This window comes from Porcisia hertigi, chromosome 22 (assembly GCF_017918235.1).
Source record: "Porcisia hertigi strain C119 chromosome 22, whole genome shotgun sequence".
NCBI classification, from domain to species: Eukaryota; Euglenozoa; class Kinetoplastea; order Trypanosomatida; family Trypanosomatidae; genus Porcisia; species Porcisia hertigi.
Window position 1 is genome coordinate 158,153 of NC_090581.1, and position 20,102 is coordinate 178,254.

The 20,102-nt window shown below is 60.7% G+C and overlaps 3 protein-coding genes across 3 annotated transcripts; all 3 read right to left on the bottom strand.

The window, feature by feature from the left end:
• Positions 1-836: 836 nt before the first annotated feature.
• Positions 837-2,195, bottom strand: JKF63_04369 (uncharacterized protein; the record flags this gene model as incomplete). Its single annotated transcript, XM_067900355.1, has 1 exon — positions 837-2,195. One exon carries the CDS (start codon positions 2,193-2,195, stop codon positions 837-839), a length of 1,359 nt encoding a protein of 452 aa, XP_067757184.1.
• Positions 2,196-3,983: 1,788 nt separating this feature from the next.
• JKF63_04370 (uncharacterized protein) lies at positions 3,984-6,185 on the bottom strand (the record flags this gene model as incomplete). The annotated part of the gene is made up of 1 exon (XM_067900356.1): positions 3,984-6,185. One exon carries the CDS (start codon positions 6,183-6,185, stop codon positions 3,984-3,986), a length of 2,202 nt encoding a protein of 733 aa, XP_067757185.1.
• A 13,441-nt stretch (positions 6,186-19,626) lies between these two features.
• On the bottom strand, positions 19,627-20,085 carry JKF63_04371 (uncharacterized protein; the record flags this gene model as incomplete). The annotated part of the gene is made up of 1 exon (XM_067900357.1): positions 19,627-20,085. The coding sequence occupies one exon, from the start codon at positions 20,083-20,085 to the stop codon at positions 19,627-19,629; it is 459 nt and encodes a 152-aa protein (XP_067757186.1).
• Positions 20,086-20,102: the final 17 nt, after the last annotated feature.

Genomic DNA, 20,102 nt, shown 5'->3' on the forward strand with positions numbered 1-20,102 from the left:
ACGTCCGTGTACTCGAAAGTGACCAAGACGCTCGCCTCGACTGGGAACCAGTCCTGATGTTCATAGACCTCTTCACACCCACCTCCTATTTCCCCTCCTCCCTCTCTCTCCTGTTTTTTTTTCCATGCTCACCCGCTCACCCAACTCATCGCAGAAGCCGCAGTCATCCGGAGGGGCATGAAGCAAACACATGAAAAAAAAAGTAGGGGAATAAACGGCAGACAGCGACAGAGCAGCCCACGGTGATGAACAAGGAAATCTGTCAGGGGTTACTTCAATCACAATCAGTTGCACAGCCACGCTACCCCCTTCCCCACTCAAGAAGAGTGTGAGAGGCGAAGTAGAGGCCCGGGGGAAGAGGGGGGGAGGAGGGGGTAGCGTAGCGAGATAAGAGCCTCCACGAGGTCACAACACCGAAAAGCTGACCTCCATGTGTGGAGCCGCACACATGCACCTCGGGTGCCCTCTCCCCTTCTTTGGGGGGTCCAATAGAAGGTGCAACAAAGACTACCTGTCCTCAATTCGCGTGTACCTAACAGAGGGGGAGAAAAAAAAGAGAGGCGGGTGAATTCTCTATGGGGAAAAACGAGCACTCGGAGCAAAAAAAATAAAAGACGCGGGAGGTGCGAAAAAAACGCCTTTCTATGGGGAGAGAAGAAAAGAGGGCAGAGGAGGGGGGAAGAAGAAGGGGGGAGGCCATCAAGCGGGAAGTAGATGATATGCGCGTAGAAAGTAGGGCGCGGAGAGGGGGGGGGCGGGGGGGAGAAGAAGAAAGGGGGGAGGGGGGTGACACCGACCACACAGACATTCAACGGTGACGAATCATTTTTAAAAAATCACGAAAAGTTCTCGTCTTCGTCTGCGTGCATCTCCTTTAGCATGCGTTCTAGCGGAAGCGTCCACCGTTCATCTAGGCTTCGATTCAGTAGCATTTCCTGGAGCTTCGGTGCGTCCTCGGTCGGGTTGAACGTATCCACCTCTTCCCACTCCAGTGGACAGCACAGGTAGGACGTGCCGGGATGCACGCAGAACGGTAGCTTCAGCAAGTGGTCGCGCCTCGTGCTAACGTGCTCGTCAAGACGCGGATACATGAGCAGCAGCTGTACGGCGTACAAGATGTCCGTGGCTTCCTGCTCCGAGCCGAGGGCACGCAAGTACGCTGGCCAATCAAGCACGTTGCCTTGCTGGAAGTGAATGTGTTGCTGGAACCGATTCAAGGCGTCGCGGCGTCCGAGCTTCAGCACAGCCAAGGTAGCATCATGAACGATAAAGGCAGCCTTGGCGTGATGCTGGATATTGTTGGGGTTATCGCTAGGGGACGTAACAAATAGCGCGGTGAAGGCGCGGTCAAGCTGTGTGCGCAGAGCGTGGCGAACGGTTGGGTGAATGAGGCGATGGTTTGCCAAATCGGCCACAACGGTGCTGCGAAGTGTCTTTGGTGCCACAACAGTCAAATATCCAACCAACGCCGTTCGCTCATCATTTGTCATCCGCCTAGCACGCCTGTCGCACACCCACAAGTGAATCCCACGTCGGCCCGAGAAAACGGGCAGAATGTATCGGAACCCGAAGTCGTCATGCAGTAGTGTGTGTAGCACGTGCGCCGCGCACGACATCCATGCCCAGCAGTAGGCACAGATGCTCTTGCCAGAGCAACATGACCGCACATTGTCGTAGTCAGACATGTCGATATCAAAGACGAGTTCCCGCTCAACCGGGAAGACGTTCGCAAGGCCCTGCTTCTGGTTTGGGCGAATGTTGTACACAGCACCAACGTCTATCTTCTCAGGGAACGCACGCACCAGCTCCGCGCGTAGCTCGTCGGCAGTTCGATAGCTCCTAAAACGTGTGAAAATATCACCAATAAGGGTGAAGCAGAACTCCCGGCGTGCAAAGAAGCCCTCCGCTGCTGCAGCCCCCTTGGCATCCAGCCACTCCTTGGTATCCTCATCCTTCGAGCTCGAGGCCGCTGCCGTGGCATCGCCTGGGTCTGCACTTACGTCCGTCTCATGGCAGACGCCGTGGCCACTGTCAGCTCCGGACGCTGCCGAAGTGTTGGCTCTTGTCACCTCGACGGAGAAGTCCGCGGGAGGACGGGGCTTGGTAAAGCGGTAAGCCAGCCACTGATAAATCAGCTCAACGGGGTAGAGGTGCGCATAAAACTCGCGCAGCGAGCCTTCGTTGATGATCTGCATACGAGCCAACACAGAAAAAAAACGGAAAAAAAAACGACAGGCTCCTAGGCCAAGACAAAAATATGCACACACACACACACCTAGTAGACACACGCGCCTTGGAAAAAGAAGATCAGCGCAGAGACAGGCGCAACAACAACGAGATCAATAAATCTATACAGAAGGGTTGGAGTAAGCGTAACAGGTTGATGTGGGTGGCTATGGCTGTTATGGCAAAACCTGTTTTTTTTTTGGTGGCGTCACCGTTTGTGTGTTTTTTTTTTATGTGTACCTCGTTGCCCCACACTGAGGTGTTTTTTTTTTACTTTCCCACAGTGGTGCTGATAATAATATGGCGATCCAGCGGACGCTCTGATCAAGGCTCAAGGAGGCAAGTAGTCTGCCCACACGAGGAAGCACTGGAGACACAGAGCGCCTGAATGAACACAGCGTTTTTTTTTTCTTTCAAAGCAAGGAGATGCGTTACTTTTTTTTTTATACACGCATGTCCTGGGTCTCCCTGTGTTGTTCACGTCTTGCAGGCGATGTGTGCGCGTCCTGCACGTCAGAGGGTGTTTTAAGTCTCCTCGCTTCGTTTTTATTTAGCTGGCTTGGCTCTATAGTGTTTGGGGCCCGTTATCTACGTCCCCCTCTTCCCTCTGGCTGATTATTATGTTCAGTGTACGCGTCAGTCATGCAGATTTGTGGCTGTCTGTTACTGTCCGTGTATGTATGTGTATGTGTGTGTATGCGTATTGCTCGCTTCGATGTGTGAACTCGTCCGTAAGGCCTCCGGTGAAGCGAACAGAACGGGGAGAGGGGGAGGAGGAGGAGGAGAGAGGGTGGGGGTGGGGGTGGGGGTGAAGAAAGGTATGCGAGAAAAATGAGAGCGATCGAATGAAACAGACAGCCAGACAGAGGGGGCAGACGACAGAGCGAGGATGCAGAGAGGGGGGGTAACCGGGTCCTAATTGAGACTCGTTATGTGTGCATCTTTCGGCTTTATTTTTTTTTTCAATGAGGTAGAAGACACGGAGCTTCCTATCGGTTACAGGAAGATGAACATACATTGAGATGCAAGACAAGGAAGGGCACGCAACGTCTAAATGGTGGGTAGACGAAGAGGGACGGGACAACAGCACACACACACACAGACACAGACACAGGCACGCCGGCGAGAAGGGGGGAAAAGAAACACGAAAATACGACGGCTCGAAGAAAAAAAAGGGGGCTCAACACAACAACACACACGATAAAGAACACGGCCTCCGTAGAGATGCGCCCTATACGCGGCATGGCGCTTGCGCATCTGTTGTGAGTTGGTTGGGGGTGGAAGGGGGGGAGGGTGGGGAGGGGGTACTTTACAGCTGCAAGTATATAAACACAAACCCGAATATGTGCGCTTGTGTACATCACTGTCCCGTCAACAACAAGTGTCTAGCATACATATATATATACACACGATAAGAAATCGAGCGGGGCTGGGCGGAGAGAGGACGTGATTCTGTGTGTGTGTGTGTGTGTATGTGTGTGTGTGTGAGGGGAGGGGGGGGAGAATAAGAATGTCGTCTGAGAAAGAAAAGTCGGAAAGAAAAGCGTACCGACCGCCACACCCTCTACACAGGCGCACACATACGCAGAGAGGCATGCGGGTCTCCCCTCCGGTATGCGTGAGAGCATGTGTGCGCATGCCAACCGTAGTCGTGTGCAGTGGAATCGGGGAAAGCAAAGAGCTCGCTCCAGCACACATGCCTCTTGTCCTCCAGTTGCCCCCCCCCCCCGCCCCACACACCTCGGAGGGGTGTGCCCTTAACGATAAGTCACTGGCACCTTCCTTGAAACATCGCACAATACACGCTCTTTGTAGAGTGCCCACTTGTACAGCTTCTCATACTCAGAAAACAGCTGCCGGTAGCTTGAGTAATCACTATGAATGTGATCGCGCATTCGCTGCAGGACGGGGCCCACAAATACTTGGTCCGCAGCATGCGGAAGCAGCACATAGAGTAAGGATGCCTGCGTCGCTACCACCGTCGCTCTGTGACGCCTGAAGAGAGACTTTCGTCCCCCTTTAGCAGCCGAAGAACCGGTTAAATCAGAACGAGACGGTTGAGCCAAGTCACCACGTCTGCTACCTTGGCTGGGGTTCGTGATGGGCTCAACCAGCGTGCTCTGCCAGTATGCCGCGGTCCACTCCGCATCTAGCGAAGCGACGTTGTCAGGATCTTCGTTGAGGTAGGCAAGCTCACCACAGTAGGCGCCAGGCCTCAGACGCGCAGTCTCCATGATATCCGTTCCCGGTAGCGAATCCATTGTTGGGGCAACACCAGTCGCTGGCGTCAATTTGCGCACGAGCTGCGCCCGCTCGGCCAGGAGCCGTTGCTGGTCCTGCGACCAGATACGCTGAGAAACAGCGAGGCCGCCCTCGACAACGAAATAAATGGCACACTCCTCTGCAGGGGCGAGGCCCTCGCGCAGCAGAACCCCCTCAGTAGGAATTCGGATGGGTATCAAGTTACGCGCCGCGTGCTCTATAAGAGATGCGACGGAGGGACCGGCAGGCTCAGTCGCGGGGGAGGTAGCCGCCACCGCCGCCACATTAGAAACCTCGGCTTGTCGCCTTTCATCACTCGCTGTTGTATCCACGTTTGCAGGGGCGGGGTACATGCACCCAGGGGTGGTGTCATCCTCATCAAAGAGCCTCGGGCGCACCTTCCTTGTAATGAACTGCATCTGTGAACGCAGCACAGCCTCGTTGGCGCGGTTGCACACTCGTCGCAGACGCGCTACCACATCAGAAGGCCGTCCCTTGGAACTCACAACCAGCAGCATACTCTTCTGGGATGTCACGTACTGTGCCCCAGGCGGCAGGGCTTTCAAGATCAAATCGTAACCCATGGCATCGCCCAGCTGAAGCCCGTAGCTATGCCACAGCGCCGCCTCCGAAGGGTCGTCCATCAGCCCGCGCTGACGAGGCCACTCGAGGCGACCACCCCCGCTGAGCAGGACCAAAGTGAAAGGTTTGCTGTCGTCCTTGTCGCTGTAATCCTCCCCCGGCAAGAAGAGCGGGGTCGTGGTTACGCCGACCAAAGACCGTTTTTCCATCACAGACTGTGGCTGAAACCGCCTGACACCGCGTCTCGCTTTGCTTGCCGTGATGGGTCGTACATCACCGTCTTGGTCGGCACCTGTGCTTTTTTCTGCACACCCCGGCGGCAGTGAGGGCGGCTCACCGCGGCTTATTTGCTCCTTGAAACGTTTGAATAGATGTTCGGCAGGCATCACCCAGTCCCCTGACAGTTGCCTCTGCTTCCCACTATCATCTACATCCAGCGACATGGACGGACACGAGCGTAGTGGCGGCCTATCGGCAGGTAACGTGGCCATCGCCGCAGCAGCGATACCAGCACTAGTTGACAGGTCAGTGGTGTCATCGACAAGGGGTTTGCGGAGGAGAACGCGGCCGGCATGCTCCACCTCCGCCACCTCCATGGCCTCCGCGAGTGTCAGTAATTCGTTTTGCACCAGTGATTCAAAGAAGGGGAGCGAGCGTAGTAGGCGCAGCGTAAGGCGAATATCCTCTTCGGAGCGGTACGCGATCGGCAGCTCTAATGATCGCGCGACGCGGCGCCACTCTTGGAAACCGTAACCCGATCCTGTTGGTGACGACGAGGACGCCACCGCTGGCAGATGATTGTCCTCCTGCGCGCTTGGTGAAGAAGCCGGCAATGCGCCACTCGCCACATTCATAAGCTTCGTTAAAACCCGCACCGTAGCTGTTGGTGACTGCGAAGGTGGCGGCTGAGGAACACCGACAGATGGTGATGGAGAAGACGAAGCGTTCTTCCCACCAGCAGCGGCGCGAGGGGACGATGCCCGTCCGGCTGGCGCTTTCCCTCGGGGTTTCATTTTCGAGCTGGGCTCCTCTGGTAAGTCGATACCTAGGAGCTGAGAGAGCGGGGGCAGCGCAGCCACCTGCTCTGCAACGGTGGGGCCGTTAAATGCTGGCATTCTCGGGAGTGCGTGGCGGCTCAAAGAGTTGTGAGATATCGTTCTCGGTCCGAATCTTTGCCGCCCCCCCCCCTCCCTCCTTCTTTCCCCTTTCAAAGAGGTGGGTGTGTGGAGTGTAACGAAGCCGTGTGCACGATCGCGCCAGGCGACGTCTGAGGCACGTACTTAGAAACTAAAGATGCGCAAGTGCATTCCCGGCCACATATATAAAATACGTCATATATGTGCGAGGTCGTAGTGAAAACGCACGGGTGATCAAATTGTGAAGAGGGGAACAATTAACACACGCCCGCATGCATGCAAAAAAATAAAAATGTGATATTGTGACGAACTCCAAGTCATGCGGTATAAAAACAAAAAGAGCGAGACAGGGAGACCAGGACAAGGGAGGAGGTGAGGAGGGGGACAGGGATAGAAGAAGGCACCATTGCGTCGCGGGGGGGCGGGGCGAGAAGTTCAAACGCGAGTGCTGGAGGGACAGAAAAAATTCACGAGGAAATATAACCGAACCCACATTTACTGTCAATTTTTTTTTCTTCTCACCCGATACGAGACAATGAGTCGCCCCCTAAAAAAAAAAGAGGCAGCCAGAAACTGCTCACTCCATGCGTTGGGGATCTACACCCTCACAAACGTGTGCTGCATCGCTACGTGCGTGTGCATGTGCTTCTGTGTGTGTGTGTGTGTGTGTGTGTGTATGTAGCGGGGGAGGGAGGGGGAAGACTTTCAGTTGTCGGCAGACCTGTGGAGAGCACCGTTTTGTGCGCGTCCTGCACAAAAAAAAAAAAGACGCACAGGGCTCCAGACCTCAATGCGTCTCTCTCTCTCTTCTGGAAAAGGATCGAAGCTCGTGTAGCACGTAGTCTAGGAGATGCAACTGACGATAAGACGCGCGACGCATTCAAGCGTTATCGCAAAAAAAAAATCGGCTAACCCATTCTGGGGGCCGCAGCACTCACTAATACACAAAGATGGTATGAAAAATTTGCCAGACGCCAAACCTGCTCCCACTGGGTAGTCAGATCGAATGGGCAAAGCCCGCCCAATACCGCGTATCACACGGCGATGACCAACTGTGCGGCATCTGCGGACGTGCAGGAGCAGTCGGCAGTATCACTAGACGCTATCACGATCCCCTCGAAAAAGGAAAACACTGGAGCCACGGTTGCCACAACCAGCTTCATTGGCGCCTCCAGAGCCAAGGGTGCCACGAGTGTTCGTCTCAGCTTCTGCAGAATCGTGCGATAATATCATCAAACGCAGAATACACGTGGCACGGCAGTGGAAGCGAGATACAAAAAAAAAGGGGAGCGGGGGCGGGCGGGCGGGGGGGGGGGGGGAGAGGAGGGGAAAGAGGAGGGAAGTTATTACCAACTCACACACCTGAGAACACGCCCAAAAGTACGACGCATACCACAATAGGCCAAGAACAAGGGAAGGACAGAAAAAAACACACGTGTTCGAGAGAGTTCCCCTCCCTCTCCAATGGCCAAACAGCCGGAGCAGCCACAAGAGCACTACTAAGCAGAGCGGCTGGGGCGTCACCGTGAGACTCGCAACACCAATCTGAAAATCTTGTCCATGTTAAGAGCAGGAAAACGAGGCGTAAGAGAGACCTGCCACCGCCTCCCAACACACACAACCCCCTCAAAAGAAAGACTTGCCTCATGGACGAGGTTAACCAACCTGGCTAGATGGCCCCCTCCTCAAGCACGAAGAAAATGTGGCCCCCCCCCCACTCCTAGAAAAAAAAAGGTGACATCGGCAATCCGTGTAACTGAGGGATAAGACTCGCCTACTATGCAAACCTTGTCGCAGCGGCGCACATTTGCCGAGATGTCAGAAGAGGGAAACCCAGTAGTTTAAAATGAGCAGCTACCAGATGCACCCATCCGCGGCTCAAATGGTGTCTTGCAACCGGGAGACTGTGCACATGTGAGGGGGAGAAGAGAGCGTTTGTGTGTCTGTGTGTTAGAGAATCGCGCAGTGGCCCATTCAAGCAAAACAATTTCCCAAACATGCGCAGTGCAGCACTGCAGCACTGCAGTGGACGCACAGGAACCAACATTCCACTCTAGACTACCCAAGAAACGAACAAATACAGAGAAAACGTGAAGCGCGGGAAATGTGAACTCGGTGAAGACACGCCGATAACGCAGAAACGTAAAGAACCCAATCCATGAAAAGTCGAATACTTGATCCTTTTTCATTGACCCAGTTGTACTGGTCAGCCATCGCGACCTTTCGCTCCCCTTCAACAACAAAAAAAACGCCTGCATGTATATGGGCATCGGCTGGTGGTGCCATAATACAAGACGCAAAGTATAAGATGCGACAGGAGAAAAGGGTTGCAAAAGAACGAGGGAGGGGGTCTGATAAAATAACGCGCCAACATAAATGTGCGGCCAACATTACTCTCCCCACCCCCCCCCCGAAAAAAAAAACATGAGATTCCTTGTCGATCTACGCGATTAAATTCAGCATTCAATCCTTTACCAGGTGCTCTCTGGCGCAACGCAACTACAACAGGAGAGCACACACGAGATGACCTACCGTAGCCCCTCAGGGACACGCCCTTGCTACCACCGCCCCCTCACTCACCCTCGAAACAACAAGGAAAAAATGAGAGAACGAGCACTTCTATTTATCGGCACTCGCGCGTCAACAAAAACCGATGTATGAGAAAGCCAATCCTATCTTGCACTTTGCCGCCCAGTCTCTCCCCACACCCTTCACCATCACCCGCGTCTGGAGATTCACCGCTCGAGATTCGTGGGGCAAAAAAAAACGCGCTTTTCGTCAACCCTCGCTGATGCTCATCGATTCCAGCGAACCCAACGTATAAATGCTTCGCTTACCGCTGTGCCATACCTCTGACCACGCCGTTTCTCATACGATCCCAGTGTTGTTTGGTGACCACCAGAGGTCCCTGAAAACGCACACTCTCCAGCGCTCCGCGTTGTGATTGCACGCGCCCCCGCAACAAATCGATCAATCCGACGCCGTTTTTCTCGCTGTTCCTCACTCCGAAGAAGCATCCGCTCGTCCTCCTCGGTATATAAGAGGATCTGCAAAGGGCTACTGCGATCAATTGCGCAATGCACTGGGAGAAAGTGACTCCCTTTCCCTGCTGGTAAACCCTTCCTCTCATGCCTGCGAGCATTCAACACACCACCTGCGTGAAAGTCGATTGAAGTAAGCTCCACCGCGAGCACTCCGAGGGCAGTCGCGCAATCCGCCGCCAGCTGCTCAAGCTCCTCCGCTTCGCTAGCAGCGAGGCAGGCGCGCGAGGCGCTCTCCTCCTCCTCGGCGCACAAGCGCTCGTGGGCGGCGCGCTCCTCCGCTTCCCTAGCGGCGAGGCAGGCGCGCAAGGCGCTCTCCTCCTCCTCGGCGCACAAGCGCTCGTGGGCGGCGCGCTCCTCAGCCTTTCTGACGGCCTCTCCGAGGACAATCGTGCAAGCCGTCGCCAGCTGCTCAAGCTCCTCCGCTACCCTAGCGGCGAGGCAGGCGCGCGAGGCGCTCTCGTCCTCTTCGAAGCACACGCGCTCGTGGGCGGCGCGCTCCTCCGCTACGCTAGCAGCGAGGCAGGCGCGCAAGGCGCTCTCCTCCTCCTCGACGCACAAGCGCTCGTGGGCGGCGAGCTCCTCAGCCTTTCTGACGGCCTCTCCGAGGACAATCGCGCTATCCGCCGCCGGCTGCTCAAGCTCCTCCGCTTCGCTAGCAGCGAGGCAGGCGCGCGAGGCGCTCTCGTCCTCCTCGACGCACAAGCGCTTGTGGGCGGCGCGCACCTCCGCTTTCCTAGCGGCGAGGCAGGCGCGCGAGGCGCTCTCGTCCTCCTCGACGCACAAGCGCTCGTGGGCGGCGCGCTCCTCCGCTACGCTAGCAGCGAGCCAGGCGCGCGCGGCGCTCTCCTTGTCTTCGACGCACAAGCGCTCGTGGGCGGCGCGCTCCTCAGCCTTTCTGACGGCCTCTCCGAGGACAATCGCGCTATCCGCCGCCGGCTGCTCAAGCTCCTCCGCTTCGCTAGCAGCGAGGCAGGGGCGCGCGGCGCTCTCGTACTCCTCGACGCACACGCGCTCGTGGGCGGCGAGCTCCTCCGCTACGCTAGCAGCGAGGCAGGCGCGCGAGGCGCTCTCGTCCTCTTCGAAGCACACGCGCTCGTGGGCGGCGCGCTCCTCAGCCTTTCTGACGGCCTCTCCGAGGGCAGTCGCGCAATCCGCCGCCAGCTGCTCAAGCTCCTCCGCTTCGCTAGCAGCGAGGCAGGCGCGCGAGGCGCTCTCCTCCTCCTCGGCGCACAAGCGCTCGTGGGCGGCGCGCTCCTCCGCTTCCCTAGCGGCGAGGCAGGCGCGCAAGGCGCTCTCCTCCTCCTCGACGCACAAGCGCTCGTGGGCGACGCGCTCCTCCGCTTCCCTAGCGGCGAGGCAGGCGCGCGAGGCGCTCTCGTCCTCCTCGACGCACAAGCGCTCGTGGGCGGCGCGCTCCTCAGCCTTTCTGACGGCCTCTCCGAGGACAATCGCGCTATCCGCCGCCGGCTGCTCAAGCTCCTCCGCTTCGCTAGCAGCGAGGCAGGGGCGCGCGGCGCTCTCGTACTCCTCGACGCACACGCGCTCGTGGGCGGCGAGCTCCTCCGCTACGCTAGCAGCGAGACAGGCGCGCGAGGCGCTCTCCTCCTCCTCGACGCAAAAGCGCTCGTGGGCGACGCGCACCTCCGCTTCCCTAGCGGCGAGGCAGGCGCGCAAGGCGCTCTCCTCCTCCTCGACGCACAAGCGCTCGTGGGCGGCGCGCTCCTCAGCCTTTCTGACGGCCTCTCCGAGGACAATCGCGCTATCCGCCGCCGGCTGCTCAAGCTCCTCCGCTTCGCTAGCAGCGAGGCAGGCGCGCGAGGCGCTCTCGTCCTCCTCGACGCACAAGCGCTCGTGGGCGGCGCGCTCCTCAGCCTTTCTGACGGCCTCTCCGAGGACAATCGCGCTATCCGCCGCCGGCTGCTCAAGCTTCTCCGCTTCGCTAGCAGCGAGGCAGGGGCGCGCGGCGCTCTCGTACTCCTCGACGCACACGCGCTCGTGGGCGGCGAGCTCCTCCGCTACGCTAGCAGCGAGGCAGGCGCGCGCGGCGCTCTCGTCCTCTTCGACGCACAAGCGCTCGTGGGCGGCGCGCACCTCCGCTTCCCTAGCGGCGAGGAAGGCGCGCAAGGCGCTCTCCTCCTCCTCGACGCACAAGCGCTCGTGGGCGGCGAGCTCCTCCGCTACGCTAGCAGCGAGACAGGCGCGCGAGGCGCTCTCGTCCTCCTCGACGCACAAGCGCTCGTGGGCGACGCGCACCTCCGCTTCCCTAGCGGCGAGGAAGGCGCGCAAGGCGCTCTCCTCCTCCTCGACGCACAAGCGCTCGTGGGCGGCGAGCTCCTCCGCTACGCTAGCAGCGAGGCAGGCGCGCAAGGCGCTCTCCTCCTCCTCGACGCACAAGCGCTCGTGGGCGGCGCGCTCCTCCGCTACGCTAGCAGCGAGGCAGGCGCGCAAAGCGCTCTCGTCCTCCTCGACGCACAAGCGCTCGTGGGCGGCGCGCTCCTCAGCCTTTCTGACGGCCTCTCCGAGGGCAATTGCGCAAGCCGTCGCCAGCTGCTCAAGCTCCTCCGCTACGCTAGCGGCGAGGCAGGCGCGCGAGGCGCTCTCGTCCTCCTCGACGCACAAGCGCTCGTAGGCGGCAAGCTCCTCAGCCTTCTTGGCGGCCTCTCCGAGGACAATCGCGCAAGCCGTCGCCAGCTGCTCGAGCTCCTCCGCTTCGCTAGCAGCGAGGCAGGCGCGCGAGGCGCTCTCGTCCTCCTCGACGCACAAGCGCTCGTGGGCGGCGAGCTCCTCAGCCTTCTTGGCGGCCTCTCCGAGGACAATCGCGCAAGCCGTCGCCAGCTGCTCGAGCTCCTCCGCTTCGCTAGCAGCGAGGCAGGCGCGCGAGGCGCTCTCGTCCTCCTCGACGCACAAGCGCTTGTGGGCAGCGCGCTCCTCCGCTTCCCTAGCGGCGAGGCAGGCGCGCGAGGCGCTCTCCTTGTCTTGGACGCACAAGCGCTTGTGGGCGGCGCGCACCTCCGCTTCCCTAGCGGCGAGCCAGGCGCGCGCGGCGCTCTCCTTGTCTTGGACGCACAAGCGCTCGTGGGCGGCGCGCTCCTCCGCTTCCCTAGCGGCGAGGCAGGCGCGCGAGGCGCTCTCCTTGTCTTGGACGCACAAGCGCTTGTGGGCGGCGCGCACCTCCGCTTCCCTAGCGGCGAGGCAGGCGCGCGAGGCGCTCTCGTCCTCCTCGACGCACAAGCGCTCGTGGGCGGCGCGCTCCTCAGCCTTTCTGACGGCCTCTCCGAGGACAATCGCGCAAGCCGTCGCCAGCTGCTCGAGCTCCTCCGCTTCCCTAGCGGCGAGGAAGGCGCGCAAGGCGCTCTCCTCCTCCTCGACGCACAAGCGCTCGTGGGCGGCGCGCTCCTTCGCTTCCCTAGCGGCGAGCCAGGCGCGCGCGGCGCTCTCCTTGTCTTGGACGCACAAGCGCTTGTGGGCGGCGCGCACCTCCGCTTCCCTAGCGGCGAGCCAGGCGCGCGCGGCGCTCTCCTTGTCTTGGACGCACAAGCGCTTGTGGGCGGCGCGCACCTCCGCTTCCCTAGCGGCGAGGCAGGCGCGCGCGGCGCTCTCCTCCTCCTCGACGCACAAGCGCTCGTGGGCGGCGCGCACCTCCGCTTCCCTAGCGGCGAGCCAGGCGCGCGCGGCGCTCTCGTCCTCTTCGACGCACAAGCGCTCGTGGGCGGCGCGCACCTCCGCTTCCCTAGCGGCGAGGCAGGCGCGCGAGGCGCTCTCGTCCTTCTCGACGCACAAGCGCTCGTGGGCGGCGCGCTCCTCAGCCTTTCTGACGGCCTCTCCGAGGACAATCGCGCAAGCCGTCGCCAGCTGCTCGAGCTCCTCCGCTTCGCTAGCAGCGAGGCAGGCGCGCAAGGCGCTCTCCTCCTCCTCGACGCACAAGCGCTCGTGGGCGGCGCGCTCCTCCGCTTCCCTAGCGGCGAGCCAGGCGCGCGCGGCGCTCTCCTTGTCTTGGACGCACAAGCGCTTGTGGGCGGCGCGCACCTCCGCTTCCCTAGCGGCGAGGCAGGCGCGCGAGGCGCTCTCGTCCTCTTCGACGCACAAGCGCTCGTGGGCGGCGCGCACCTCCGCTTCCCTAGCGGCGAGGCAGGCGCGCGAGGCGCTCTCGTCCTTCTCGACGCACAAGCGCTCGTGGGCGGCGCGCTCCTTCGCTTCCCTAGCGGCGAGCCAGGCGCGCGCGGCGCTCTCCTTGTCTTGGACGCACAAGCGCTTGTGGGCGGCGCGCACCTCCGCTTCCCTAGCGGCGAGGCAGGCGCGCGAGGCGCTCTCGTCCTCTTCGACGCACAAGCGCTCGTGGGCGGCGCGCACCTCCGCTTCCCTAGCGGCGAGGCAGGCGCGCGAGGCGCTCTCGTCCTTCTGGACGCACAAGCGCTCGTAGGCGGCGCGCTCCTCAGCCTTTCTGACGGCCTCTCCGAGGACAATCGCGCAAGCCGTCGCCAGCTGCTCGAGCTCCTCCGCTTCGCTAGCAGCGAGGCAGGCGCGCAAGGCGCTCTCCTCCTCCTCGACGCACAAGCGCTCGTGGGGGGCGCGCACCTCCGCTTCCCTAGCGGCGAGGCAGGCGCGCGCGGCGCTCTCCTCCTCCTCGACGCACAAGCGCTTGTGGGCGGCGCGCACCTCCGCTTCCCCAGCGGCGAGGCAGGCGCGCAAGGCGCTCTCCTCCTCCTCGACGCACAAGCGCTCGTGGGCGGCGCGCACCTCCGCTTCCCTAGCGGCGAGGCAGGCGCGCAAGGCGCTCTCCTCCTCCTCGACGCACAAGCGCTCGTGGGCGGCGCGCTCCTCCGCTTCCCTAGCAGCGAAGCAGGCGCGCAAGGCGCTCGCCTCCTCCTCGACGCACAAGCGCTTGTGGGCGGCGCGCACCTCCGCTTCCCCAGCGGCGAGGCAGGCGCGCAAGGCGCTCTCCTCCTCCTCGACGCACAAGCGCTTGTGGGCGGCGCGCACCTCCGCTTCCCTAGCGGCGAGGCAGGCGCGCGCGGCGCTCTCCTCCTCCTCGACGCACAAGCGCTTGTGGGCGGCGCGCACCTCCGCTTCCCTAGCGGCGAGGCAGGCGCGCAAGGCGCTCTCCTCCTCCTCGACGCACAAGCGCTTGTGGGCGGCGCGCACCTCCGCTTCCCTAGCGGCGAGGCAGGCGCGCAAGGCGCTCTCCTCCTCCTCGACGCACAAGCGCTCGTGGGGGGCGCGCTCCTCCGCTTCCCTAGCAGCGAAGCAGGCGCGCAAGGCGCTCGCCTCCTCCTCGACGCACAAGCGCTTGTGGGCGGCGCGCACCTCCGCTTCCCCAGCGGCGAGGCAGGCGCGCAAGGCGCTCTCCTCCTCCTCGACGCACAAGCGCTTGTGGGCGGCGCGCACCTCCGCTTCCCTAGCGGCGAGGCAGGCGCGCGCGGCGCTCTCCTCCTCCTCGACGCACAAGCGCTTGTGGGCGGCGCGCACCTCCGCTTCCCTAGCGGCGAGGCAGGCGCGCAAGGCGCTCTCCTCCTCCTCGACGCACAAGCGCTCGTGGGCGGCGCGCTCCTCCGCTTCCCTAGCGGCGAGCCAGGCGCGCGAGGCGCTCTCGTCCTCTTCGACGCACAAGCGCTCGTGGGCGGCGCGCACCTCCGCTTCCCTAGCGGCGAGGCAGGCGCGCGAGGCGCTCTCGTCCTTCTCGACGCACAAGCGCTCGTGGGCGGCGCGCTCCTCAGCCTTTCTGACGGCCTCTCCGAGGACAATCGCGCAAGCCGTCGCCAGCTGCTCGAGCTCCTCCGCTTCGCTAGCAGCGAGGCAGGCGCGCAAGGCGCTCTCCTCCTCCTCGACGCACAAGCGCTCGTGGGCGGCGCGCACCTCCGCTTCCCTAGCGGCGAGGCAGGCGCGCGCGGCGCTCTCCTCCTCCTCGACGCACAAGCGCTTGTGGGCGGCGCGCACCTCCGCTTCCCCAGCGGCGAGGCAGGCGCGCAAGGCGCTCTCCTCCTCCTCGACGCACAAGCGCTCGTGGGCGGCGCGCACCTCCGCTTCCCTAGCGGCGAGGCAGGCGCGCAAGGCGCTCTCCTCCTCCTCGACGCACAAGCGCTCGTGGGCGGCGCGCTCCTCCGCTTCCCCAGCGGCGAGGCAGGCGCGCAAGGCGCTCTCCTCCTCCTCGACGCACAAGCGCTCGTGGGCGGCGCGCACCTCCGCTTCCCTAGCGGCGAGGCAGGCGCGCGAGGCGCTCTCGTCCTCCTCGACGCACAAGCGCTCGTGGGCGGCGCGCACCTCCGCTTCCCTAGCGGCGAGGCAGGCGCGCGAGGCGCTCTCGTCCTCCTCGACGCACAAGCGCTCGTGGGCGGCGCGCACCTCCGCTTCCCTAGCGGCGAGCCAGGCGCGCGAGGCGCTCTCCTCCTCCTCGACGCACAAGCGCTCGTGGGCGGCGCGCTCCTCCGCTTCCCTAGCGGCGAGCCAGGCGCGCGCGGCGCTCTCCTTGTCTTGGACGCACAAGCGCTTGTGGGCGGCGCGCTCCTCCGCTTCCCTAGCGGCGAGCCAGGCGCGCAAGGCGCTCTCCTCCTCCTCGACGCACAAGCGCTCGTGGGCGACGCGCACCTCCGCTTCGCTAGCGGCGAGGCAGGCGCGCAAGGCGCTCTCCTCCTCCTCGACGCACAAGCGCTCGTGGGCGGCGCGCTCCTCCGCTTCGCTAGCGGCGAGCCAGGCGCGCGCGGCGCTCTCCTTGTCTTGGACGCACAAGCGCTTGTGGGCGGCGCGCACCTCCGCTTCCCTAGCGGCGAGGCAGGCGCGCGAGGCGCTCTCGTCCTCTTCGACGCACAAGCGCTCGTGGGCGGCGCGCACCTCCGCTTCCCTAGCGGCGAGGCAGGCGCGCGAGGCGCTCTCGTCCTCCTCGACGCACAAGCGCTCGTGGGCGGCGCGCTCCTCAGCCTTTCTGACGGCCTCTCCGAGGACAATCGCGCAAGCCGTCGCCAGCTGCTCGAGCTCCTCCGCTTCGCTAGCAGCGAGGCAGGCGCGCAAGGCGCTCTCCTCCTCCTCGACGCACAAGCGCTCGTGGGCGGCGAGCTCCTCCGCTTCGCTAGCAGCGAGGCAGGCGCGCGAGGCGCTCTCGTCCTCTTCGACGCACAGGCGCTCGTGGGCGGCGCGCTCCTTCGCTTCCCTAGCAGCGAAGCAGGCGCGCAAGGCGCTCTCCTCCTCCTCGACGCACAAGCGCTTGTGGGCGGCGAGCTCCTCCGCTACGCTAGCAGCGAGGCAGGCGCGCGAGGCGCTCTCGTCCTCCTCGACGCAGAAGCGCTCGTGGGCGGCGCGCTCCTCAGCTTTCTTGATGAGCTCTCCGAGGGCAGTCGCGCAAGCCACCGCCGGGCTCGCGGGAAGGTGAGCGTGTGGCGTGGTGGTGTTTTTCTCGGCTGTAGGAAGCGTGTAATTGACACGGCTCACGTCAGTGATGTCATGATCGTTCGCGGTGTGCTGATTCCGAGGAGGAGGATCGGTGTGTGCTGGTGAACTGGACCTGGAAGAAGTGAAAGCAGTTCGAGGACCTCGTGTGCGTTGGATTGTGTGATTTCTTTCTCCCTGTGGGGTTTCCGAGTGGTTCTCTGGTGCATTCGTGTCGCCATGGATGATCACTCGTTCCACCGAGCCAACAGACCCTGTTTTGTTGGGGGTGACTGCAAATGTCTCGCTGGAGGGTTGAGTCGCTGAATTGGGATTTGCGGTTTGAATGCCCAGCGATTTCTGTGCAGATGATCCCTGCGGATCGCGTATTTCTGCTCGACTAAGCTTTTTCTGCTGAAGAGAGTGACGAAGTATTTTGAACTCACGAAGGATTTTCTGAGATTCTTTCAGCTCCTCACTCACCACCGCCCTGTGAGCGGCCTCGAGGGCGCTATCGAAGCGGTGGAGAGTGTTACTGAGGAGTTCAGCGTCTTTTTCCCACACACTGCCACCACCAGCCGCCCTTCCCTGCGACGCGAGCATCACAAGCGGCTACACAGAGATGATTGATAACTGTGCTACCTTGGTGTCGCGCAAAGAAGGTTCCGGGGGTGGGTGAGGAAAGAGTGGAATAGCCGCCGCCAGCGGATCTTTCGGGTGGGGAGGAGGGGGGGGGTAGTACAAACGAGGAGAGAGCCAACAACAAACAAAAAATGAACAACTCTCTGTCTTACGAACGGCACCTAAGGCTAAAAACAGAAGCGCGTGTTTTATTTGATGGAAAAAAATGCTGTATTTTTGTTTTTTGAATAGCTCAAGGCCCAAGTCAGGAAGAAGAGCACGAACAGGCGATATTAGTCGTTGGATGGCCGCCAGGCCATCACAAGTGTTTCGCTGTAGTCTTCTTTTATGGATATACGGAACCTCGTCGTCGCTGCTCTCTCCCTGGTACGGGCCGTCGATGTGCGTATGTTTCGCGAACTCCTTAGTGGCACTGATCGCTGACGATGATGGGCTTCCTGATGTTAACACTTGTACGCGTTAAGTTGGTTGCTTCCTTCCTCACAACTCCTTTGGACTCTGCGTTGTGGGTGCAGCTTGCTCAAACTCCTAAATGTGCTCATGTGAGCGTCGTTGGGTAGGAGAGCGGAGGGGGGGAGAAGGGAAGGGGAGAAGAGGGGAGGGGGCGCAAGAAGGTATGAGGGAAGAGGACCCTATCCCATACGGGTACGCCGTGTGCGTGTGACGGGTACGATTTCTCCCTGGGGATTGGGGTGTGTCGTACGCCGTTTTTCGGACATTGACAGTAATCACTTCTTTGTCTGTGTGTGTGTGTGTGTGTGTGTGAGGAGGGGGGAGTTGAAGGGGAGAAGAGATGAAGACACTCCTCCCGAGTCAACAGCGTTATACTTTTCCAAGACAGATCTGCTTTATAAACATCGTTTTAATGTCTGAATTTCTGTCGTCCGACATGAACACGTTTGTTTCTCATTCGGCAAAGAGGGCGTTCGTACCACCAACGCCTCCCGCCCCCCCCCAAAAAAAAAACACACATGCACATGCACATGCACACACACAAACAAACAACACTGCCCTCACGCCCTGATGAGAACACACCAGAGACCTGAATAATCAAAAAAAGAAGCAAATCATGTTCGGTGTTTGCAGGGGTTCACTGCATGACGATACAATGAACTCGAACGCGTGGATGGAGAGGCACAAACTATTTTTTTTTTTTAATACGGGGAGCCACAAGCAGGACCGTGGTGGCGTATGGTACACACGTCCTGTCGGCGCAAGGCGCCTACACGACAGCGCACGCACACACAAATATTGAGCAATGGAAGATGAGATACAAGAAGAGAGGTGAATTCGAGGAAGCGTAGGAGAGAGCGCGCTGCGTGTGTTGTAGCGGCAACACCAGCGACATCCGATCTTCATCTTGCGTATCATCGGGACAGGTCCTCTTGTTCGCGTTTCGGGAAGGGGGGTAGTGTGCAACGCACATTCATCTATCGATGATGGAGGAGGGGGGGCATGAGAGAAGCAAGCACGCGCACCTCTACAGAAGCAGCTGTAGCATTACAGCACCCCTTCCATTCCATCATCGACATTGTGTGCAGCCAGGTAAGCGCTCCAAGCTAGTGTTTCTCCAACAGAGAGAGGGGAGGAGGTCGAGATGTGAATGGGGCGTGGATAAGCTATTGCCCCTCACTTGCCCACTCCGCGCGAAGGAGTGTGACTCGGAATGTAACGTACCGGTGCAATCAGATGGGTCCATTCCCCGCCCCAGACACAGACGTCACCACCTCAACGACAAACTTCACATCCTCGCATCAGCCCAAACCGATTTTTGAGAGTAACGCGCATTATGAAAATATGTTTTTTTTTTTTGGAGGGGGTTGCAGGGGAGTTTGAAAAGAAGTTAAAAAAGGGACCAAACGAGAAGAAAGAGAGACACGCACACGCACACACACGCACACGCACACGCACACGCACACACATGGAAGAAACATCGAACACTAAAAGGGAGTGAGCACAGGTGTACGGGGGCGGGAGAAAGTAGAGGAAAGGAAAGTAGAGGAAAGAAGGCGAGGATGAACCTCGGTATCGAGGGGGGAGAGAAAGCACGTGTGCGGAGTTCTCCGCAAACATCGCGAGCGATCCGATTCTCCCGTTCAGCCCCCCCCCCACTTACCTTACACTGCCTAACCCTACTCTACCGCCCCTCTCCCCGTGGCGCAACGCGTCTCGATGGGAGGAGTGCCAAAGTCCGCACCGCGTGGACAAGAAAGAGATGACGGAGAGACGGAGCAGGCACTCCAGGGAGGCATCACGTGAGTTACAGACATACGCCCTGTCCCTCTTCAGCTCCACGCTCCCCTTTCCAACAAGAGAGAGAGAATCGCTCTTCTACATCGCTCCCCTTTCCGTGATCAACTAAGGTATGTGAAGACCGCTTACTTGATCGGGATGAAGCGGGAGGAGTGCGTGGCACCCACGCCAGGGCGACCGTGCAGCACCGGGCGGTAGCTCATCGAGAACTCGCCCAGGTAGTGACCGATCATCTCACCCTTGATCTCCACGGCGTTGAACTGGTGGCCGTTGTAGATCGCCACCACGGACCCCACCATCTCCGGCGTGATCACAACGTCGCGCAGGTGCGTCTTCACGGCCTTTGGCTTCTCACCAACCTTCACACCCTTCTTCGCCTCGCGCAGGCGCTTCAGCAGCACGGGCGGGCGGCGGTCCGCATGGCGGTTCATGTGGCGGCGCGCGCGAGCGTGCACAAGCGTCTTGAACTCCTCCTCGCTCAGCGCAAGAAGAGGGTCGATCTCAAGCCCACGGAACGTGAACTTGTGGAACGTGCGCTCCTTCTTGAGCTGCTCGTAGCGCTCAGCGGTGATGTTGGACGCCATGTTGAGGGAGGGATGCG